At 39.7% G+C, this 25,853-nt stretch overlaps 1 protein-coding gene across 1 annotated transcript in view; it reads right to left on the reverse strand.

The window, feature by feature from the left end:
- Wdr49 (WD repeat domain 49) overlaps positions 1 to 25,491 on the reverse strand; it is a 109,995-nt gene extending 84,504 nt beyond the window's left edge. Inside the window, exons 1-4 of the mRNA XM_075950689.1 lie at positions 25,309 to 25,491; positions 10,041 to 10,481; positions 9,316 to 9,492; positions 8,334 to 8,508 (exon numbers count right to left, since the gene is read on the reverse strand). Coding sequence (XP_075806804.1) covers positions 8,334 to 8,508; positions 9,316 to 9,492; positions 10,041 to 10,481; positions 25,309 to 25,491 — 976 coding nt within the window. The remainder of the gene's footprint in view (positions 1 to 8,333; positions 8,509 to 9,315; positions 9,493 to 10,040; positions 10,482 to 25,308) is intronic.
- Positions 25,492 to 25,853: the final 362 nt, after the last annotated feature.

Genomic DNA, 25,853 nt, shown 5'->3' on the forward strand with positions numbered 1-25,853 from the left:
TTTGTCCCCATAGCCTGCCTGCAGCAAGCAGGGTGGGCCCTTTGTTTGCGAGCGAACCAAGCAGCATGGAGTTTCGATCCAGGCACCTAGTGAAACATCATTGTGGTGAGTGAGTGCTGCTGCACCCAGGAACAGCCCGCCTACACTTCCTGGTCATCCTACAGGGGCTATACTGCCCAGTACCTCCTCTCTCTTCCTATCTCATCCAGCTTACATCCAGATCCCCCCACCCCCTGTCTCCCTCCATCCCTCCCTTCTTGGGCGGCAGAGTGCCTCCCTGCTCAGCCTGCTTGGGCACTGGGACTGAACCTGAAGGTGAGTGCAAAGGGGAAGGAGGTAGCTCCTTTGTCTCCATAGCCTGCCTGCAGCAAGCAGGGTGGGCCCTTTGTTTGTGAGCTAACCAAGCAGCAAGGAGATCCGAACTGGACTCCAGGAGAATCATCACTGGGGAGTGACATCACTGGGAAGGTACATCAGTCGGCAAGAAGACCTGAGCCTGTAAAAGAAGATCCATAGGAGAATATTGGGAAGAAGAGATGGGGAGACGCCAATGCAAGAATTCACCCAACAATCTGAAAAACAACACAAAACCACCAGAAGCCAGCGACCTCACAACAGGAGGACATGAACACCTTAATCAAGAAGAAGGAGAAAAAACTGACTTCATGACAGTGATTGACACCCTTAAACAGCATATAAAAACCGCCCTTATAGAAATGGATGAGAAGTATAACAGAAAGTTCGAGGAATTGAGTAAATCAGTGAATGATACCCTAGGAAAGCAAGGAAAAACAATCAAGCAGATAATGGAAACAGTTCATGACTTGAAAACTGAAATGGAGGCAAAGAAGAAAACACAAACAGAGGGCCGGCTGGACATGGAAAATCTAGGTAAATGAATAGAGACTACAGAAACAAGCATAACCAGCAGAATATAAGAGATAGAAGAAAGAATCTCAGATTCTGAGGATAACATAGAGAAAATAAATGCACTGATCAAAGAAAACAGCAAGTCCAACAAACTCTCATCACAAAACATTCAGGAAATATGGGACACAATAAAAAGACCAAACCTAAGAATAATCGGAGTAGAAGAAGGAGAAGAAGTGCAGCTCAACGGTACAGAAAATATACTTAATAAAATTATAGAAGAAAACTTTCCCAACCTGAAGAAGGATGTACCTATGAAGGTTCAAGAAGCATACAGAACACCAAATAGGCTGGATCAAAAAAAAACATCCCCTCACCATATAATAATCAAAACACAAAATATACAGAATAAAGAAAGAATATTAAGAGCCGCAAAGGAAAAAGGCCAACTTACTTATAAAGGTAAACCTATCAGACTTACACCTGACTTCTCTATGGAAACCATGAAAGCCAGAAGGTCCTGGATAGATGTACTGCAAAAACTAAGAGACCATGGATGCAAGCCCAGACTACTATATCCAGCCAAGCTTTCGTTCACTATAAATGGAGAAAACAAAATTTTCCAGGATAAAAACAAATTTAAGCAATACGTAGCCACAAATCCAGCCTTACAGAAAATAATAGAAGGAAAATCATTAACCAAGGAGTCCAACAAAGACCTCAATAACTCAGACATCTAGAGACCCTTCACCAGTGCAACTCAAAGAAGGGAAACACACAAACCCTACTACTAAAAAAGTGACCGGAGTTAACAACCACTGGTCATTAATATCACTTAATGTCAATGGGCTCAACTCACCTATAAAAAGGCACAGGCTAAGAGATTGGATACGAAAACAGGATCCAACATTCTGCTGTCTACAAGAAACACACCTCAATCACAAAGACAGGCACCTACTCAGAGTAAAGGGCTGGGAAAAGGCTTATCAAGCAAATGGACCTAAGACACAAGCAGGTGTGGCCATACTAATTTCTAACAAAGTTGACTTCAAACTTAAATCAATCAGAAGAGATGGAGAGGGACATTTTATACTCATAACAGGAACAATTCATCAGGAAGAAGTCTCAATCCTGAATATCTATGCCCCTAATATAAAAGCACCCACGTACGTAAAAGAAACATTGCTAAAATTCAAGGCAGCCATCAAACCGCACACACTAATAGTAGGAGACTTCAACACTCCTCTCTCACCAATGGACAGGTCAATCAGACAGAAACCTAACAGAGAAATTAGAGAATTAATGGAGGTAATGAAGCAAATGGACTTAACAGACATCTATAGATTATTCCACCCAAAGAGGAAAGAATACACCTTCTTCTCTGCAGCTCATGGAACCTTCTCGAAAATTGACCACATACTCGGTAACAAAGCTAACTTACACAGCTACAAAAAAAAATATTACTAACCACCTGCGTCTTATCAGACCACCATGGATTAAAGTTAGAATTCAACAACAATGCTACCCCCAGAAAGCCTACAAACTCATGGAAACTGAACAGTCAACTACTGAACCATACCTGGATTAAGGAAGAAATAGAGAAAGAAATTAAAGTCTTCCTTGAATTCAATGAAAATAAAGAAACAACATACTCGAACTTATGGGACACTATGAAAGCAGTCCTAAGAGGAAAGTTCATAGCACTAAGTGCCCACTTAAAGAAAACAGAGAAAGCTCACATTGGAGACTTAACAGCCCACCTGAAAGCTCTAGAAAAAAAAGAAGCAGACTCACCTAGGAGGAGTAGAAGACTGGAAATAATCAAACTGAGGGCTGAAATCAACAAAATAGAAACACAGAAAACAATCCAAAGAATCAATGAATCAAGAAGCTGGTTCCTGGAGAAAATCAACAAGATTGACAAACCCCTATCCAAACTAGTCAAACGGCAGAGAGAAAATTTGCAAATTAATAAGATCAGAAATGAAAAGGGGGACATAACCACAAACACAGAGGAAATTCAGAGAGTCATTAGATCTTACTACAAAAGCCTGTATGCCACTAAACTGGAAAATGTAAAAGAAATGGACACTTTTTTAGATAAATACCATTTACCAAAATTAAACCAGGACCAGGTGAACAATCTAAACAGACCTGTCAGTCGCGAAGAACTAGAAGCTGTTATCAAAAACCTCCCTACCAAAAAAAGCCCAGGGCCAGATGGTTTCAATGCAGAATTCTACCAGAACTTCCAAGAAGACCTAATACCTATACTCCTCAATGTATTCCACAATATAGAAACAGAAGGGTCATTACCAAATTCCTTTTATGAAGCTACAGTTACTCTGATACCAAAACCACACAAAAACTCAACCAGGAAAGAGAATTACAGGCCGATCTCACTCATAAATATCGACGCAAAAGTCCTCAACAAAATACTGGCAAACCGAATCCAAGAACACATCCGAAAAATTATCCATTATGATCAAGTAGGCTTCATTCCTGAGATGCAGAGCTGGTTCAACATACGAAAATCTATCAATGTAATCCAGCATATAAATAAACTGAAAGAAAAAAAACATATGATCATTTCATTAGATGCTGAAAAAGCATTTGACAAAATTCAACATCCATTTATGTTAAAAGTCTTGGAGAGATTAGGGATACAAGGGTCATACCTAAATATAATAAAAGCTATATACAGCAAGCCGACAGCTAACATCAAATTAAACGGAGAGAAACTCAAAGCCATCCCGCTTAACTCAGGAACACGACAAGGCTGTCCACTTTCGCCATACCTCTTCAATATAGTGCTGGAAGTTCTAGCAATAGCAATAAGACAACATAATGGGATCAATGGGATTCGAATTGGAAAGGAAGAAGTTAAACTTTCGTTATTCGCAGATGATATGATAGTTTACATAAGCGACCCCCAAAACTCCACCAAAGAACTTTTACAGCTGATAAACAGCTTTAGTAATGTGGCAGGATACAAGATCATCTCCAAAAAATCAGTCGCCCTCTTATACACAAAGGATATGGAAGCAGAGAGGGAAATCAGAGAAGCTTCTCCATTCACAATAGCCACAAACAGCATAAAATATCTTGGGGTAAATCTAACCAAGGAAGTGAAAGATCTATTTGACAAGAACTTTAAGGCATTGAAGAAAGAAATTGAAGAGGATACCAAAAAATGGATGGACATCCCTTGCTCTTGGATTGGGAGGATCAACATAGTAAAAATGGCAATTCTACCAAAGGCAATTTATAGATTCAGTGCAATCCCCATCAAGATCCCATCAAAATTCTTCACAGATCTGGAGAGGACAATAATCAACTTTATATGGAAAAACAAAAAATCCAGGATAGCCAAAACAATCCTATACAATAAAGGATCTTCTGGAGGCATTACCATCCCTGACTTCAAACTCTATTACAGAGCTGCAGTAATGAAAACAGTGTGGTACTGGCATAAAAACAGAGAAGTCGACCAATGGAATCGTATAGAAGACCCGGATTTTATCCCACAAACCTATGAACACCTCATTTTCGATAAAGGAGCTAAAAGTATACAATGGAAGAAAGAAAGCATCTTCAACAAATGGTGCTGGCACAACTGGATGTCAACCTGTAGAAGAATGAAAATAGACCCATATCTATCACCGTGCACAAAACTCAAGTCCAAATGGATTAAAGACCTCAATATCAGCCCAAAATCACTGAACCTGATAGAAGAGAAAGTGGGAAATACCCTACAACAGATGGGCACAGGTGATCGCTTCTTAGGTTTAACCCCAGAAGCACAGACATTAAGGGCAACATTGAATAAATGGGACCTACTAAAACTGAGAAGCTTCTGTAAAGCAAAGGACACTGTCACTAAGACACAAAGGCAACCTACTGACTGGGAGAAGATCTTCACCAACCCCGCAACAGACAAAGGTCTGATCTCCAAAATATATAGAGAACTCAAGAAACTAGACTTTAAAATGCTAATTAACCCAATTAAAAAATGGGGCACTGAACTGAACAGAGAATTCTCAACAGAAGAAGTTCAAATGGCCAAAAGACACTTAAGGTCATGCTCAATTTCCTTAGCAATCAGGGAAATGCAAATCAAAACAACTTTGAGATATCATCTTACACCTGTCAGAATGGCTAAAGTCAAAAACACCAAGGATAGCCTTTGCTGGAGAGGCTGTGGAGAAAGGGGTACACTCATCCATTGCTGGTGGGAATGCAATCTTGTGCAACCACTGTGGAAGTCAGTGTTTCGGTTTCTCAGGAAATTCGGGATCAACCTACCCCTGGACCCAGCAATACCACTCTTGGGAATTTACCCAAGAGATGCTCTATCACATGTCAAAAGCATTTGTTCAACTATGTTCATAGCAGTATTATTTGTAATAGCCAGAACCTGGAAACAACCTAGATGCCTTTCAATGGAAGAATGGATGAAAAAAGTATGGAATATATACACACTAGAGTACTACGCTGCGGTAAAAAACAATGACTTCTCGAATTTTGCATGCAAATGGATGGAAATAGAAAACACTATCCTGAGTGAGGTATCCCAGACCCAAAAAGATGAACATGGGATGTACTCACTGATAATTGGTTTCTAGCCATAAATAGGGGTCACGGAGTCTACAATAGGCGAATCTAAAGAAGCTAAGTAAGAAGGTGAACCCAAGGAAAAACATATAGTTATCCTCTTGGATAAGGGAAGTAGACAAAATTGCCGGTGAGAAAAGTGGGATCTTGGGGGTGGGGTGGGATGGGGGTAAGGGGAGATGGGGAGAGAAAGGGTAGAAGGGAAGAAGGGGGGACTAGGGGAAACAGGAGGATCGGGATAAAGGAAGGTTGGATAGGGGAGCACGGAACCACAATTCTTAGTTAAGGGACCCACTTTAGGGTGGGCAGGAGACTTGACCCTAGAGGGGCTCCCAGGTGCCCAAGCTGAGGTCCCCAGTTAGTTCCTTGGGCAGCTGAGGATAGGGAACCTGAAATGACCCTATCCTAAAGCAATACTGACGAATATCTTGCATATCATCCTAGAACTTTCATCTGGCGATGGATGGAGATAGAGACAGAGACCCACACTGGAGCACTGGACTGAGCTCCCAAGGTCCCAATGAGGAGCAGAAGGAGGGAGAACATGAGCAAAGAAGTCGGGACCACGAGGGGTGCACCCACCCACTGAGACAGTGGAGCTGATCTACTGGGAGCTCACCAAGGCCAGCTGGACTGTTACCAAAAAAGCATGGGAAAAAACTGGACTCTCGGAACATGGCGAACAATGAGGGCTGATGAGACGCCAAGGACAATGGCACGCGGTTTTGATCCTACGCAATGTGCTGGCTTGGTGGGAGCACAGTTTGGATGTTCACCTTCCTAGATATGGACGGAGGGGGGAGGACTTACCACAGGGCAGGGAACCCTGACTGCTCTTTGGACTGGAGAGGGAGGGGGAGAGGAGTGGGGGGAAGGGGAGAGGGGTGGGAGGAGGGGGAGAAGAGTGGGAGGAGGGGGAGAAGAGTGGGAGGAGGGGGAGGGAAATGGGAGGCTGGGAGGAGGTGGAAATTTGTTTTTTTTCTTCTTTTCTTTATTTTCCTTTTATCAATAAAAAGAAAAAAGAAAAAAAAAGCAAGTTGAGTTCCCAATAGAACATCCCCATTGTCTCATTGTGTGGGTGCACCCCTTGCGGTCCTGAGTTCTTTGCTCATGCTCTCTCTCCTTCTGCTCCTGATTTGGACTTTGAGATTTCTGTCCAGTGCTCCAATGTGGGTCTCTGTCTCCTTTCATCTCCTGATGAAGGTTAATATTCAGGAGGATGCCTATATGTTTTTCTTTAGGTTCTCCTTATTTAGCTTCTCTAGGATCACTAACTATAGGCTCAATGTCCTTTGTTTATGGCTAGAAACCAAATATGAGTGAGTACATCCCATGCTCCTCTTTTTGGGTCTGGCTTACCTCACTCAGGATAGTGTTTTCTATTTCCATCCATTTGCATGCAAAATTCAAGAAGCCCTTGTTTTTTACTCCTGAGTAGTACTCGAATATGTATATATTCCATACTTTCTTCATCCATTCTTCTATTGAAGGGCATCTAGGTTGTTTCCAGGTTATGGCTATTACAAACAATGCTTCTATGAACATAGTAGAGCACATATTTTTGTTGTATGATAAGGCCTCTCTTGGAACTCACCAAGGCCAGCTGGCCTGGGTCTGAAAAAGCCTGGGATAAAACCGGACTCGCTGAACATAGCGGACAATGACGACTACTGAGAACTCAAGAACAATGGCAATGGGTTTCTGATCCTACTCATGTACTGGCTTTGTAGGAGCCTAGGCAGTTTGGATGCTCACCTTACTAGAACTGGATGGAGGTGGGGGGTTCCTTGGACTTTTCACAGGGCAGGGAACCCTGATTGCTCTTCGGGCTGAGGAGGGAGGTTGACTTGATTGGGGGAGGGACAGGAAAATGGGAGGCGGTGGCGGGGAAGAGACAGAAATCTTTAATAAATAAATAAATAAATAAATAAATAAATAAGCAAGTTGAGACGGAAAGGGTTTATTTGGCTTAGACTTCCATATTATTGTTTAGCATCAAAAGAAGTCAGGACAGGAGCTCAAATAGGGCAAGAACCTAGAGGCAGGAGCTTATGCAGAGGCCAGTGAGGGGTGCTGCTTACTGCCTTACTCCAGCTGATTCTTTTATAGAACTCAGACCCAGAGACGGCACTGCCCACAATGACCTGGCCCCCTCCCATCAGTCACTAATTAAGAAAATATCTTACAGCTGGATTGCAGGGCGGCATTTTCTCCAGGTTCCTTCCTTTCGGGTAGCTCTAGCTCATGTGTCAAGTCACTAGCAAGCACAGTGACTTTTCTTACAAAGTATATTTTAAATTTTAAACATGTATGTATACATAACTAAAATAGTAAAAGTAAAGACTTATATATATTTAAAAATTGTCAGTAAAATTAAACAAAAGGTTAAAAAGAAAAAGAAAAAGGTAAAAAATTTTTAAAAGTTACATTGTGAAGATAGCCAAACTATGTTTCTCATAAAAATACAAAGAAAAAAGGGAAAGAAAAGAGAAGGACTTATGGGGAATTCATTAAATTCTTTACTGAGCAGAGTGTGAATGACTGACACAGGGTAGGATCAGAGTGGAGTTGAAGCTGGAGAAATTCTATGACAATTTTCTTCTGTCTTTTGAGATCTCTGAGAAGACAGTTCACCTGAATTAATTGAATGAAGTGTACATTTTAGAAGGAAAGAAAAGAAGTAATTCCTGCTAGCATTCAAGGGATAGAGTAAGCCTAGTCCCAAACCTCCAGAGAACCAATTATAGGTTTCTAGATTTAAACATTCTGTATGAAACATTTTCATCAAAGAATCTAAATGTCGACGTTGAAAATGACTTTCTCCTCCTGTTATTGTTCAAACTCTGTACCTTGCCTGACCCAGTGTCCATGATGAAGTGTGTGCTGTAATACATGGCAACACTTGTGACATCCAGAGAGCAGCTCTGCCCAGCCAATCGTCATTGTGGCTTCTTCATCTTCACATGCATTAGCAGGCCGTTCAAAAAGGGAAATGGTGGCTGCCGTGAAAGCAATCCCTTGAACCTTGAATCATTGAACGAGAAGCAAACATAAGCGGTGTAAGAGCTATCCGATGGTTCTATGTACTTTAAGATTAGCGCAGAGTAGGATCATGAGCTAGAACAATTCTTATCCTATATTACTTAAAGCCCAAAAGCTGTGACAGGAGAACCATTACACACTTGGTAAAGTGGCTTTCTAAGCACTGCTTTTCATTTCAAAAGGGACTTGACATTGCAAACTATAAGAATGGAAACTTTCACAATCATGAAAGAGAATTGATCGTTCAAACCTCTTCAGTGTCTGACTCACTCCAGTGTCATTGAGGAAGTAGCGATGTTTCTCATCTAAACTGCCCTTTGATAGGAGAAGGAATGACTGTATCCATTGTCACAGGCGGCTCATGCCTCTATTCCTCTGCTATGTGACACTACAAATTAACACACTCTTGGCTGTATGATAATGAACATCCTTCATATCAAAACAATTACCTTATAATGTCCATAGGAAGCTACTTCAGAAATGTAATAGTCAATATTTATTTATATTGAGAACCAATGAATTAATTATTTTATAACATCGATTCTGTAAGTGTTTTAAACTAGAAAATATATGGCTACAAACAAAACAGAAGATCATATAAGGTCTGTATTTTATTACTAAAAGGTGAAATTGTAGTATCACCTCATCTCTCACATGTCTAATGAATATACCCTCATAATTTTTAACGTAGAAAGTCATACTCAAGGTGGTTTAATTTCTACTTTTCACTACAATTTGAGGATTAAAAAATTCTTATTGTGTCTTCTTATCTTTCTTTCCCTCACTTACCTTTCCAGTTATATCCCCAAAAGAAAGGATGGATTCCTTGGGATCAAGAGGATCATACCAATAATCCATGCAGATGGGAGTTCCTTTCAGGCCTTGGAGTTTGTATTGACAAGGAAATTCTTCTTTAGACAGTAGATCATAAAAACAAATCTCTTTGCTTGTAAAGGCCACTGCTATCTATAGTGCCCAAGTAAAAAAAAATCAAAGGATATTTATGGTAGATTTAGTGAAATTAATATACAAAACAGGCACGCAAATCTAATTTCTGAGTGAGATATAGTTCTCTGAGTGTCGTTACAATGTTATGGAAGTATGCATAGCACAAAGGTATTCAATTCTAACATTGGACGTTAGCCAAAAATCAAACCAAAACAAAATCCTTTAATCATGAAAGGCATCCAGGCACCCTTTTTGCTTATTTCAATCATACATCCACCAGCATCCTCCATCCCTAAGAATGATGACAATTAACCACATTCAAAAGGAAAAAGAGAAAAATATATGAGTCACTCTTTAACTGTGATGTCATTTTAAGACACCCAAGATAAGGGCTTTGGAAAGCAAATACTTCTGCTCACATCACCTCCAGGTTTGATGAGAGACACCAAAGATGAATGTGGCTCTCTGTCACTGCTGGTATTGCACTTGGTATTGACCAGAGGCTTTCCCCCAAAATTTTCTCATCTTTATCATAAGTAGCAAGTGTATTTATAAAAGTTTTGTACCTTGTTAACATTTTCCAGAGAAACCAAACTTGTCACCCAGAGGTGTTTGAGTTTGCTAGCATCTGAAGTGATAGGAAGTGCTTCTTGCAATTTTAAGTTCTCTCCCCAGACTCCTAGTAAGCCTTCCTTGCTGATAGTCAAATAACGACTTGACGTTTTTAAGAAAACTACTTTCTGAATGATGTCCTTGTGTTTTCCTGGGAGAAATACAAGGTCCTTCCATTGAGGAACCACTGTTGCCTTTGCTCGTTCATCTCTCTCATAAAGTGATAGCAGTATAAATGAAGTCAGCTTGTCCCAGTCAATGAAGCCATCCCGGGCCACATCCACTTTGTCAAAGAGTTCTCCAAATTCTTGCTTGGTGCCCCAGCCCAAAGTCTCTGGCATCTTCTGTATGAATTCTTCCCTGGGCATACATATGGTTTGTCTTGGATCTTGGGACTATAGATGGGAACAGAAAAGTAAGACAACAGAAGCATCATCACACAGAGAAGAGCATTGTGCTGTGTCAAGGTTGAATTTAGTCAGCAATTCCTGAAGCTTGGGAAGAAAAGCATCTTCTGTTTGAGAGTGGTGCTATGCTTACAGGATTTTGGCAGGAGAGACAAATAATTTATAGTAATAGAATCTGCATCCACACTTACAGTGTAGAGGCAGGAGAGTTGGAGAATATGCGTTGATGGAAGTAGGAATTGCAGAGATGTGAGACATTTTACCATGAAGCTGGAAAAGGCAAGGAATCAATTCAGAAGGGAAAGCAATTCTGGTAACAGCTTTGCTAGCCCAGTAAATCTCATTTCGGACTTTTGACCACCACACTGTAAGTCAACACAATGGCATACGTACGCAACTAAGTTTGTGGTACTCTTTCATAGAAGCAACAGAAGGCAAATATAGTGGCTTATAGGAGAATGAATGTAAGGTTTGATAGAGCCAGAAAAACTACAACATAATGAAATTTTAATTCAAGGATAAGAAATATACTCTGCAACATACTATTTTAAAAGACACTGTAATAATAGTTATATTCCCTAAAGTATATGCAAATGCTAAGGTACCAGATACAACAGCTTGACTCCCAAAGGAAACACAAGGGTGTGTTTCTTCAAGTCTCTAACCACCCCATTCTCATAAGGTGCTAATGACATCATTCTATTTGGTGTGTTTTTCTACTGAAAGACACCTTATTTAATGTAATTGCTATTTCTTTGTAACTGAATTCATGAGCAACAGCATTGCAATTCATTATGTAGTTTTTGGCATTTCCCAATCTTCTTGAGCGTGGGAACATCAGCAACACCTCCCAAAAGTACTCAGGGACCATTTTAAACAGCAAATCATCAGGTGGGAAATGTGGAAAATATGGCTCTAAGGCGATGGGGAAGACAGCATTTCCTTGTATTATAGTGGCAGATCTAGAAGAAGGCAGCAGAATTGTCGACCTTGTTTGACTTTGTGAGTCTAGAAGTTTTAAATTTTAACTATTCTCTACATGCTTCAGATCAGGAAATTCTGTGAGTAGTTATTTGTTGTTTACAAAGAAATTTGGGGTGGAAGGCAAATCCACCGTCTACCTGTATTTCAAGTAAGAACAGAGCTTAACATCAATAGTGGGATTTGTGATGAGGGAATCGACTTTCCATATTAGGGTGCCAAAGAGTAAAGATGCACCTAGTATCACGCAGTATCAAGGAATAAGACAGGTTGAACAAATGGATGTTTTGTTTGCTATGTATTGATGCCATTTGTCCTCACCTTTGCCCTCCCCATGAAGGTGTATTTCTGGGCCCATCCAGTTGAAGGAATTATCAGCACATTACTTCACTGCTTAGTTTTAACTTATCCACTTGTAAGATGGGTGTGTCAACATCAGACATAGCAGTATTGCCATAAAAATAATCTCAAGTATATATTGGGGTAATCAGTAGGTTGATGGAGATTTGTTTAGTTACTTACCTAACTAAATCAGTTTTCTGAAAAAATTAATTATATTAAATGCTGTGACAATCTTCACTAATTTATTTTTAGTCTGGAAAGTTTAGATAGATGAAGTGTTTCAAGGGTCATATTTTCAGTATAAACAAAGATATATTGATCTAAGTGTACTCCATCATAAACAAAGTTGAAAACTGTTTTTAAAAATTAAGTCAATTGTGATCTTTATTGTAAGACACTACAGCCATGGTTCTCATCCTGTGGATGGATCACAGCCCCTTTGGCAAATCCGTCTCCATAATTGTTTACATTACAGTTCAAATCAGTAGCAAAACTACAGTTATGAAATAGCAACAAAAATAATTTTATGGTTGGGGATCACCACAAAATGAGGAACTGTATTAAAGCATTCAACATGAGAAAGTTTAAGAAACACTGTGCTGCAGAAAAGCCTGCACTGTCTGATCATATTCTAGTTCATCGATAAAACACCATTTTAACCCAGACCTTCAATATCTTTTCTACGAACCAGTAACTGTGCTATATTGCTAAGAACAGGAAACCTGATAAATACAGAGACAATTTTATTTTGTGTATTTAAAATTATAGAATTACTAATCTAGCATAAAATAGCGGTTACATTCCCTGAAGTAATATAAAGAGCTGCATGACAACGTTCTGCATCTCTGATAATGCCAACATGCACTCAGAGAAGAGAAGAGAATTACCCCAATTTATGAACCTGATAAAAAGGCACAGAGGTACATATGACTTCCACGATGGTTCCATTAGTCATGGTTCATACATGGTTTATGCATTTGGTTTAAGTTTAAAGATAAAACCATTTTTTACATGTTTGTTTAAAATGTCTGTGTCTGCCATTCCTAGCATTAGCTCCATAAAACTTATATTTTGTGAATATGTGAATAAAAATATGTACTAAGTTCTATGTCAGCATGAGTAAGTTGACAATTAACATATACTACATATGTAATATTATTTATACATGGTGTCTGATATAATTTAACACATGTGGACAATGTGGCTCTAAGGAGATGGGAAAAACAGCCTTTCCTTGTGTGACAGTGGCAGGGCTAGAAGAAGGCCTCAGAATGTCAGTGAATGGAAATGATCTGCTCAAGGGCTTAAAGAATTCCCTGATTAAAGGATTAAGGAAGACTCCCCAACCCCAACAATTGAACCCCACAAGCAACAAATTCTGCTCTGCCCCCAAACCCTCCTATCCCCTGAGACCTCAGAGGACCTCTGAAGCACAGGCTGAGACTGCCAAGAGGTAAGTGATCACCCACCCAGTGGATCGCCCCACTCTCTGGGCCCTCAATACTGGGGCAAAACCCTGGACTGCTCCTCCACCTGCCACAGCCTCTCTAAGCAGCCATCAGGCAAGCTCCCTGAAAGTAGGCTGCTCCAACACTTTTACCCCATTGATTGGACCCTGTATTCTACAAGATCTACTTCACCCCCAAACCCTCCTATCCTCCAAGACCTCAAAGGAACTCTGAAGCACAGGCTGTAACTACACAGAGTGGACCAAAATAGCACTCCAATAGAGTGGACCAAGAGAGACCTCAGCAGCTTCCTGAGACACAGACAGTAACAGTACAGAGCAGATCAAGAACAGCTCCCAAAGACCAGTCAGCAGCTGCAAGGAATGGACTAAGAGGCAAAGACACTTCTGGCGCCAATTAGAAGAAGAGATGGGTAGGCACCAATGCAACAATTCATTCAACAACTTCAAAAGCAACAAGATAACACCAGAACCCAGTGGTCTTACAATAGGAAGACCTGATCATCCTAACCCAAAAGAAGCGGAAGAAAACAATTTTAAATGTGTAGAATTCTACCAGAACTTCAAAGAAGACCTAATATCTATACTTCTCAAAGCGTTACACGTAATAGAAACAGAAGGAAAATTGCTAAACTCTTTTTAAGAGGCTGCAATTACCCTGATACAGAAACCACACAAAAACTCAACCAAGGAAGAGAATTTCAGACCAATCTCCCTCATGAACATTGATGCAAAAATACACAATAAAATACTAGCAAGCCAAATCCAAGAACACACCAAAAAAAAAAATCATCCACCATGATCATGTCCGCTTCATCCCAGAGATTTGTGGATAGTTCAACATACGAAAATCTACCAATGTAATTCACCATATAAATAAACTGAAAGAGAAAAACATATGATCATTCCATTAGGTCCGTGGCAGGCAGCTTTGGGATTATAAAGTGTCTTGAAAAGGGGGGAGCTTAAAATGGGAGGCATGTGTAACCCATTTGCATCTCCAGGCCATGCCAGGAGGTCAGAGAAGTCACTGTAGTCGAGTAGGCAGGAATATGGCCAGTCCCAAAGTTAGAGAAAAGCACAGAGAGATGGTGGCAAGTAACCAAGGACAGAACCAACACATTATTAGTCTCTGAAACTCCTTGTTAAATCCCTCTTCAAATTATTAGATAAATTTATATTCTTATTAGCAAAACCTAAGGTTATCTATACTGAAGACCCTTACCAAAGTAGAGATTTGTTCTCAAAAGACTCATCAGGTAATGACAAAAATGTAATTTTTTGTTTGTTTGTTTGTTTTTGTTTGTTACAGGGTTTCACTGTAGTTTTAGAGCCTGTCCTGGAACTAGCTCTTGTAGACCAGGCTGGCCTCGAACTCACAGAGATCTGCCTGCCTCTGCCTCCCGAGTGCTGGGATTAAAGGCGTGTGCCACCACCGCCTGGTTGAAATGTGATTTTTTTGAACTACACACATGTACATCTTTCTGAAAAAGATCAATATATCCCCAAAGCAAATATTTAAGGTCATCTTTCAAATTCTGCCAAACTTGTTTTTCTAGCCATTTAATAATAACAACAGTGCTTATAATAAAATGCATAACATTTACTCTTTTTTCCTACTTAAAAATTTGCATCTACAAAGACAAAAAATGCACATGAAGGTTAAATTTAGGAGGAAATCAAAATGCAGTTTGATCAAAGTCTAGATATTTTCTCTTTTGCCAAAGTCTGACAATGGATAATAGTGATACTGGTCTAAGATTCTTTATCTTCATTCATTAGGTATTTGCCATCAGAACCTGTAAATAAAAGTCAAAACGTTAGATGAAAGATTTTCCTCCACCCATGCACCCATGTGAAATTATGCAAGGATATGTATACCATACCATACAAGGCATCAAGGATAGGTTTGTTTATTCATTCAACAAACATTGAATATCCATTCCATGCCAAATACTATTATAAACACACAGAATTAACTTCAAAAAAGGTAAACTCTCTTGAAAATACTTTCATTTCAGTGGAAGCCAAGATATGTCAGTCATAATGGGTAACACATGCTCCCTAAATTACTAAAAGTCTAACAAAGGCCTGAATATCACTATGTTGTTTTTCTCATATTAAATACCTGGCATTTAAGCTTGATGATATTATATAAACATCAGTCTTAAAGAGATCAGAACCTTTTCTTTTGTTTGTACATTATATTTTTGCTTTTACTACAGACAATTAGAATTCAACAATGTTGCCTTTTCTCTAAAAGTTCAAAATCAGTATCTAAATCTTTTCTCGAGCCCCACTAGTTTTACTAAGCGTTTCACCAAATTAATATTTTTTTTGTCAGGCAGTCAGTGTGAGTTTTTGTTAATGTTCCATTACAGTTGAATGAAGACACACTATCAAAATGCATCCTCTCTCTATCTTTATAATTAAATTCTAAATTAGCATGCTGCTTTCTCATGCTCCATTCCATTGTGGTTGCCTCAATTTCCCTTGCTTATAAACCATGCTGTTTATGAATATGTATTAGGGCTCTCTGTCAAATGCTGTGAGCATCTTTGAAGCAGAAGAGAAGGTACATTATTTCAGAACAGATGCATCCCTTTATAACATCCTCTGTAATCTCCATCTTTCCAAGAACAGTCACGAAAAACAAAGCAACAGGACAGGAGAGACCATTTGACTTGCTCAGGTTCATTGTTTCCTCCTCCTTCAATGGGCTTAGTTGGTTTCAATTTTCACTTACTCTCTCAAAGGAACTTACTAGCACAAACACAGGCCTTAACATCCCAGTACACAATGTACAAGTTTACAATAAACCCTGTGGTGTTGGCATTGAACTGAAGATATTATAAAGTCATTATTTTTTAAATCTATTGATCAATGATGTGTATATATTGATGTGAATAAGTATAAATAAATTCTAGCTCTGTCAAATAAAAAGACACCGTAGAAATATCAGCCCCAGTAGTGGTAAGGACCCTGTTTCTCAAATCTTAATTGTCTAAATAGTATTCTGTAATAAATGGAACTAGAGTCTTGAGAAAGTGGCAGACTCCAAGTCTTGGGCACTAATGAAAAATTGTGCTGGAAAAATAATAGGGACTATTAAAAGGATACAGAAGTTCTGAACAGAGGTGACACATGCCGTTATTCCCAACATTAAGGAGGTAGAGACAGATGGACTTCTGTGAGTTCAAGGCCAACTTGGTTTACAAAGCAAGTTCTAGGATAGCCAGACACAGAACAGCCCTGTTAATAAACCAAAAAGAAAACAGGAAAAGAAGAGAGGGAGAGGAAGACACACACACACACACACACACACAGAGAGAGAGAGAGAGAGAGAGAGAGAGAGAGAGAGAGAGAGAGAGAGAGAGAGAACAAGGATAAAGAAACTGACTCAAAGGATTTGAGGAAAGTTTAACCTTGCAAAGATTAATGATGGTTATGACTAGTGAAATAGTATTACAAAATATCAATTCATGAATCTGTAGTATGCTCAGATGATATAAAATGAAAGTGAAAAGGGACGAGAGTGAGATAAAGAAGTCTTATAAACAAAGGCCATCCTGAGAATAAAAAATGATTGATTACATTGAATACATCATTTTCTAAATACTGTTTCTAGCAATGATCATTAAAAGTAAAGCAATAATCAAGCCAATGAGAGAAAGCTTGTTGACAAATAGTCCTAATGTAATATGAAAACATCACCTAAAAAGTGCCTTTGTACTGGATAACTCTGGTGGAGCCACTTTAATCACAGATCAAAGTACTATATGTATATGCTACGTATATCTGTGCCCCAAAACATGACCGAACAACTTACAAAGAGGAGCGAGTTGCATGGACTCATGGTATCTGAAGGTTCAGTATATATTTGATTTTCTTTGTATGCTTGGCTAGTATCTCTTGATGGTGGAGCTGTGTGGCAGAGAGCTCTTCTAACTTCATGTTGTGCAGAAGGCAGAAAATGTTATAGCAAAAAGGAACAGACCAAAGTATACCCCTAAGGACACACATCCAGTGATTACTTCTTCTAATTAGGATCCATTCTATACAATTTACCATCATACTATATGCTACCACATTATAACTCCATCAGGATATTGATCTGTTCCATAGATGAGAACCTTTATGATCTACATGTTTCTAGAAATGCCGTCGCAGAGACTTCCCTTCCCCCAGAGGATCCTTCATTAATCCCCCAGGTGTTTACCAAGTTAACAATTAAGATTACCGGGCTGGAGAGATGGCTCAGAGGTTAAGAGCACTGGCTGCTCTTCCAGAGGTTCTGAGTTCAATTCCCAGCAACCACATGGTGGCTCACAACCATCTAAACTGAGATCTGGTGCCCTCTTCTGGCGTGCGGGCATACATCGAGGCAGAATGTTGTATACATAATAAATAAATCTTTAAAAAAAACAATTAAGATTACCCATTCTTATGGTATTATTCCTTATGCCAGACAAGCAGTAGACAGAATAGATCCTTGGCTGTGTCCTTGCCAAACATTAGAGGGCCTAAATCTAAGAGTGAAGAAGCAATAATCAAACCCCAATTGTCATTTAAAACACCCTATTGGCACAAGTTCTTTGAAACATCCATTTCATGGGAGATGAAAGAAAGAACTCCTGAAGATGAAGGGAAAGCAAAAAGAAAGACTGACTAAAGCAAATGACTAATAGCCCAGGTCCTGGTTTGGATCTGTGAATAAATATATATATTGCAAGGAGATACGTAGGGATATTTTAATAAGGATTTTGTTTGGTAATGTATGAGGTTAAGCTTTCTTGGTACAAAAGGGCATTATGGTTATGTAGAAGAATGTATTTGTTTCTAGCAGGTGTGTGCTAAGCTAACTAAGGCTAAATTAAGATGCCAAAGTTATTTTTAAGTAACTTAGGTAAAGCCTTTTATATAAAATATGTATAAAGTGAAAAGTAAAATGTCAAAATGTTAATTGTTAAATTTAATTGGAAGACTATTTTTACTGCAATTGTGCTTCTAGCTTCATGCTTTCTGTGTGTTGGATACGTTTTAAAGAAAACTCAGAGAGAACAAGTAACCACTTCTTCCATGTTCCCTGATTCCACCTTACTCAGCATGCCCAATCAGTCAATAGTTGTGTGCATCACAGCTATAAATTTCATTTTAATCTCTCTTCAATCAGTAACAAATCTGCTGAACTAGCTTTCTAATTCTCTCTTCTTCCTCTCTGCCTACTGCCAATGCCACAATTATTCCCACAACATTCCAAAACTACCTCCAGCTTTAAAGTTGTTTCTGAACTATCAATCTTGTTGTGTAACTTCCATAATTAAAATGTGCCAAGCCTCTTCACAGACAACAAGATAAACCTTAGTCCCTTTAACATGGTTCCTTATGTCCTTCCTGATAGGGTTGTGGCTTGGTCCTTAGTCTCATCTTTATTACCTTTTCCTTCACAGATGAGTTCTAGATGCCTGGAAGTAGGTAGCAAAATGCACCCTATGATCTTAACCTGCATCTGTCTGGAGTGGGAGAACCATGGCGACTCCTGACTCAGCTTCTTTTTCCCAGCCTTCTGTTCTGTTTACTCCTCCCACCTATCTTCTAACCAATGAGGGCCAAGCAGTTTCTTTTTATTTAACCAATGACCTTCCTCCATCACTGGCCAGATATGTAGTCACATCTGTAATCACAGCATGTGGGAAGCTAAAGCAGAAGGGTCAAGAATTTGAATTCAACTCAGGATATATAAGGATTACAAGGCCAACATGGGTTACAGAGCAATATCTTGTTTAAATCAGTCAATCAGTCAATGCCTTATCTGCCCTTGTACTCCCTTGGTAACATAAAGCTTTGTGGGGTTTTTTTCTGTTTGTTTGTTTTTGCAAATGGATTTCTTAACCCCCATTCTACCTACTGATGTCCTTACCCGCAAGATGGGAACCTGAGTATTTCTGATTTGAGAAAGGCTTCTGGGAAACCTCTCTCTGGTATGAGAAAGTAATTGCTTGCTTGAGCTTGAGCTGCTCCCCAAACATGCGTGTGTTGAAGGACTTTTTTTTTGCCATATGATGAGCTTTGAGAAAGTGGCTGGATCATTAGAGCTCCATCTTCATTTGCAGAGTAATTAACTAATGAGTGTCTACTTTGATGGCATTATTGGGAGATGGAAAAATTAGGAAATGGGGCCTAATTGGAAAAAGTGGATCACTGTGAGCATGCCTGGGAGGACATGAATGCTCTGGACCCTTCTTTTACAATCTCTGATTCCTGGGAATCAGTAAATGATTACTTTTCCTACGTATAACCTTCTACCAGGATGTTCTTCAAGCAGGCCCATGAACACCGAGCCAAGTGAACACCCTTACTGAGATCTCCTCACACTAACTAAAGATATCCTGAGTCTGAGTCATTTTTATACAAGTAATAGTGTTTTCCCTAATAAGAACATCTGTGATAAGAATTATCAAAAGAGCCTCCTCTGATCCCCTACCTACAATCTTCCAGTCGTATACCCATCTCTGTAGCAAAAAACCTGTTGTGTCTCCCGTTCCACACTGACGCCATTCCCAAGAAATTACAAAAACTTTTCCTCCAACCTTACCTCCCCTAACTCATCCCAGTATGCCAGCCTCTGGCACCAGCAGACATTCCCTGTGAATACACCAGCTGAGCAACTCAGGAAAACAGGCAGCACAAACCATCACACTCTATCTTCTTACTGACTAACTTTTATATTAACTTAACCCATTTCTATTAATCTGTGTATCACCACGTGGCAATGGTTTACCAGCTAAAATTCCCAGCATCTGTCTCCAGCAGCTCCATGGCATCTCTGGTTCTGCCCTTCTTTCTCCCAGCATACAACCCACCCTTCTTTCTCCCAGCATACAACCTAATTTTCCCGCCTAGTTCTGTTCTTCCCTACCATAGGCTCAAAGCAGTTCTTTATTCATTAACCAATAAATGCAACACATAGATGGAAGAACCTCCCACATATAACTCCTAGTGACAGGGAGTTATTCCACAAAGTACAAAAAGAAGGAAGATTACCTAATTAACAATATTGATATGAGGCCACAGTTATTCTGATACCGAAACCACATAAAGACTCAACAAGAAGGAGATCTATAGAACAGTTTCCCTTATGAACATAGATAAACAAAAGTGCTCATGAAAATACTTGCAAACCAAGTTCAAGAACATATCAAAAAGGTCATTTGTTGTGCAACACAACCAGATCACAGCACTGACTCTTTGGTGATGACACTAGTTTCTAACATTGCCCATAAATCTTAACAAGTCAGACAAAATTGTCCAAGAATCCCTCTGCTAACTTCAGTGGTGATTTCCAGCTGTAGGAGTGTTGAGTTTGTTCAGACATTACTGCCTTGGTGCTGAGGAGCAGGACCTACAGAGCTGGCCTCATTTTCTGCTTCCATCAAAACTAAGTGTTGGATTCCACTAAGGGAGCTGGGGAAGAAAGTGTCTGGCCTGCTGCTTTTGTTCAGCAGGTGCTAATTGATTGTGGCTACTGAATGAACTTTGAGCCACATAATAGAGTTACAGAATAAGCTTTGCCCATTTCCCTCGCACAAGTCCACTGGGATGCCTTTAGAAAAAAAAAACTAATAAAAATGTTATGGGTTATTCTTATCTTTTTTTTTTCATCAAGCTTTTCCCTGCAGTGATTTCATCGTAGGAGATTTTTATTTGTTGATTTTGCATTGACTTATAGTTAGAAGAGCGCAGAGCCTACACAATCTCAACTTAATGGGCTTGCTTTGAGTGAAGGCCTTATCTTATTTAAATTGAATTCTCTATCGCGCCATCTCAAAAGAAACTTTTATTGGGCTTGTGGATCCTCGAGACTCACTGGCAAGCCAGCATAGCACCAGGGCGATGGGAAACTGTAAAAAAAAACAAATTGATAATGACTAAGGGGTGGGAGCCAAACTTGTCCCTTGGCCTCTAAATGCAACCATATACATACATACATACCTGCCCACACATTTGCCCCCTGCAGACACATACATATATACACATATGCAAAACAAAGGAAAATAACACTAAAAATTTTGCAGGGCATGCATGGGCAAATAATAGAATACAATAGGTAGGGCAGAACCAAGCCAGAACCAGAATGCATGAGCCAAGGGATGAAGTAAACATGGCTGCTGAGAGAAGGAACTCAGAACTCAGACCAGGGAGCCAAGTTTGCTGGATAAACTGTGGCACCAAACCAAACCAATGATGGAGCAGCCATGAGCAGAGGGAGAAGTTACTGACACATCAAGGTACACGATAGAGAGTGGGAGGAAAGAACTGTTTGGGCACCTTGCATGGGCGCTTCAAAAAAAAAAATCTCATTTCCCTTGGACTATAATCTCCACCTCTCACCATTCCTATAGAACGAGCAGCCACAGCCACTCCTTCTCACGCAATGGCTGACTTCTGAAATTCTAAAGAAAATGTAAAATATGGTTGCTATCAGAATAATATAAGAAGCTAGAGACTGTGTCATTTCTCTAAGCTTTGGAAGCTCTGCAGGAAGGTTGGAATGGTCGCATTTCCCAGTTCTATGAATAATCACTGCGCCACTCCCGTCCAGCTGCGTGGCCCTTTGACACCATCACTTGAAAGAAAATGAAACCTTCAGTTCCCTTGTAGTCCCTCTAGCCCTTCACCTTCTTTTCTCCAAAAAGGATCAAGACATCAATTAAAACCCTTTGTCTGCACATAGAAATGTGGAATAAGAGGAAATGATGCCTTTGTACTCTCTGTGAAGATTCGCCTGAGTAACTCTCGCTTCATATCACAAACGAGAAGAATACAGGAAAATTATGGTGTGTCATTGGAAACATAACTTTCTTTAGGAAACCTGAGCTAGAATCAAGACCATGTTAGATGTTATGTGGCTCAGTCTCCACTGATCAAATGTATGACAGCTTGTGTTCATTGAGAACTTCTCCTGCGAGTCAAACACTGGTCTTAGTAATTATACCCCGCTTACTTTTAACAAAACTCCTATTTCTCCATGTTAGATTAAAGGAAAATGAGACTCAGTGATACTGGTTTTCATAGTAACATTGTAAGTGGCAAAACTGCCCAGCAGGTTTGATTTGTGACTCTCAGACACTGTGATAATTTTAACTCATGTATAATGTGATAATTTTAACTCAATGTATAATGGGCATAAGGATTCACTTTGTTCCTGAATGTTACTACAACAACTAAATAATAATATGGTGTAGGATATTTCATGTAGAGATTGATGTAAAATGTGTAATGCCCATTTATACAGCCTTAATACATATTCATGTGTGTGTGTGTGTTTTCAGTTGCTCGTGCACCTTTGTGCCCTTGCATGTAAAGGCCAGAGATCCAATGTTTTCCTCAACAGTGTTCCACCTTGCTTCCTAAGACAGGGTATATCACTGAACCTGAAACACTTATTCAACTAGAACGGCTGGCCAGGGAAGCCCTGTTTCCATTTCCCCAGCGCTGGGTATTAAAGCTGTGCTTTGCTGTGCCCAGCTGTTGTCCAGGTGCTAGGGATCAAACTCATGTGCCCAGGCTCATGTGTTTCCTCAGAACCGCACTGCCAATCTAAAGACAACAAGTTATACTTTTCTTTCTTTCTGTTTCATTTTTAAAGTTTTATTTATTATTTGTGTGTGCATGCGTGTGTGTCTTTTCCTGCACATTTTAAAGGGTAAACTATAATAGATTATCAAGGATTGCGGGAGCTTGGAACCGCATCTTCTTTCCCTTTTGGTTACATTCACTCACTCTTGTTTCTTCATCTTGAAACCCCAGCGTTCAAACCCTTTGTGTTCTCAGCATCAAAACAAAACTGCCACATTTCTGTTCATTCTGGAGCCAAAGCTATCATAATCCACTGTTATATATTCTTGATTGTCCTCAAGCTGTCAAAATGTTTGCAGTGACTCTCAAAACATGCCAAATTTATCTGGGGCAGTGGGCATGAGACACATTGAAATCTCTCAGACAAATGGATTAGATGAATAGCAAACACATAAAGATTAAAATAATGAAAAGCAGTATGTTCATTGTTTTTTTTTAATTTATTTATTTATTAAAGATTTCTGTCTCTTCCCCGCCACCGCCTCCCATTTCCCTCCCCCTCCCCCAATTAAGTCTCCCCCCAGCCCGAAAAGCAATCAGGGTTCCCTGTCTTGTGGGATGTCCAAGGAACCCCCACCTCCATCCAGGTCTAGTAAGTTGAGCATCCAAACTGCCTAGGCTCCCACAAAGCCAGTGCGTGCAGTAGGATCAGAAACCCATTGCCATTGTTCTTGAGTTCTCAGTAGTCCTCATTGTCCGCTATGTTCAGAGAGTCCGGTTTTAGGCATTGTTTCTAAATATGATCGATTTTTGTTACCCAGGAATAATTGGTATTTATATGTGTAGAATCTGAATTATTATATAAAGCAATGCAAGTAGATTTTCCACAGCAAATGTCTTTTTATAATTCATTCTCTCTCTCTCTCTCTCTCTCTCTCTCTCTCTCTCTCTCTCTCTCTCTCTCTGTGTGTGTGTGTGTGTGTGTGTGTGTGTGTGTGTGTGTGTGTGTGTGCCCGCCCACAGGGGTCAGAGGCATTAATGCTTCTGGAGCTAGAGTCACAGTAGGATATGAGCTGCCTGACATGTACCTGAACTCAGGTCCTCTGATAGAACTTTACAAAGCACTCTTGACTATTAAGCCATCTCTCCAGCTACCACATCTGGATATCACTTTGTGATAGGTAAAGGTTAAAAATAGATGCCAATTATAGTTCAGTATAATTGCTAGATTTCATGTTTTATTAGCTTTAAGACTGAATTCCAAAGCATTATATGTCTGCTTCCAATTAATACAGACATTTCAAGCACCCCCAGAGAAGAGTTCATGGGGGCCTGAGGTCACATCTTAGCAAGTGTAATTAAGCAGAAAGTATACAAGTTTATGTCTGTCTAAATTCCGCAGCACTGAATGACAGTATTCCTACCTGCACTGGAAACTTAAATTTCACTTTGAAGTATGCTATTCATATATATAGTTGCAGAATTCCAAATTAATTAGCTAAGATAAGGAGGAGGAAATTATTCAGTCGTGGTTATCATATGTTTTATTTTCTACATAGAATGAGAACAAAATCCTCAGTTTGCTTTGACTGGCATTATCCAGAGGAGAACACGAGGCCTGGAAAGTAGGTCTCTTGTCATAGATTTGCAGACCAACACAGTACCCATATCGGGTTTAAAGGGGGCTGTGTCACTCAGAGGGTGGCAGAAAAGAATCTTCACAAACTGGATACATGTATTTGCATTTTCCTCATTCTTATGACTTTCTTAATGATTGGAAGGGCATTTATTTACCAGGGGATTAATTTAATCATCTGACTTTGCCTGTTCATATTCATAAGTTTTACTTTCTGGCAAAATGTATTAATTTCTAAGAAAAATACAATAATACATTGTACTCTTTGATAGTGATGATATTTTTGTGCATCAAATTCAAATTAATTTTTAGTTTTTGTCCCAGAGAACTGAAAGATAATTCTGCAAGGACTTGATGTTAAGCCTGAGCTCCTGACCATTCTCAAGTCCCTGCTTTGACTATTAAATATATTAAAACGTGTGTGTGTGTGTGTGTGTGTGTGTGTGTGCATGCATGCAAATGTGTGGAATCAGTCTCAAGCATCAGAGGGAACAACCATGATGTATTTTGAGATGGGGCTCTCCCTGGAAATGGCTGGCTCACTGACTCTGCAGGATGGATGGTCAGTGAAGCCCAGAGAACTCTTTGCTTCCACTTCCCCAGCACTGAGATTATGAGTGAGTGCCTGTACATCTAGCTTGTCACATGGGTGATAGGTATCAGATTCAGGTCTTTATACGTTACTGATACTGTTAACTCAGTTACCTCTCAGACATGCTATTCCAGTATTTTTAACCAAAAGTGCGTGTTTCATAGTATTGTCCCTTGTGAACAGCCCACATCCTCTGGTCAGTCGGATAAACACTCACCTCAAAGACCTGTTGTATCTTCACAAAATCCTCCACACGGAGCTGGTTTTCAAGGAGGCTGTAGTCTTCACTCACACAAATGTCCTCTGTCTTCTCAAGGCATGTTGGCTCCACCTGTGGCCCCATGTTTAACTCAAGTGCAGCATCAGGATGACTCCGAATAACTTCACCCTTTCTCAGCATCCTAAAACTCTGTGTTTATTTCTTTTGTTGCTGTTGGTTCCTTCAATCGGCTCCTTTGGAGAGGAGCCCAACTTAGAAAAGAATTTTAAATGAAAGTTCCAACTATATAATTATGAAGCAAAATATTGGAACAAAATCATTTTTCCCTTCACCTGGTGGTGTGCATGCCTCCAAAGGCCACCTCCCCAGCTAATGTGAAGTTGTTTGTTTGCTCTATCCTGGTGCTTTTGTGTGTTTCCTGGCAACCAATATCAAGCCAACTGACTTTCCCTTTTCCTCCCTGTGCCTGACCAATGACTGACTTGAAGGTTTTAATGTTTAAAGTTGTCTTTAAGTTATGTTTTAGAAGAATAACTCACATT

This window comes from Microtus pennsylvanicus, chromosome 16 (genome assembly GCF_037038515.1).
Source record: "Microtus pennsylvanicus isolate mMicPen1 chromosome 16, mMicPen1.hap1, whole genome shotgun sequence".
In the NCBI taxonomy this organism is placed as follows: domain Eukaryota; kingdom Metazoa; phylum Chordata; class Mammalia; order Rodentia; family Cricetidae; genus Microtus; species Microtus pennsylvanicus.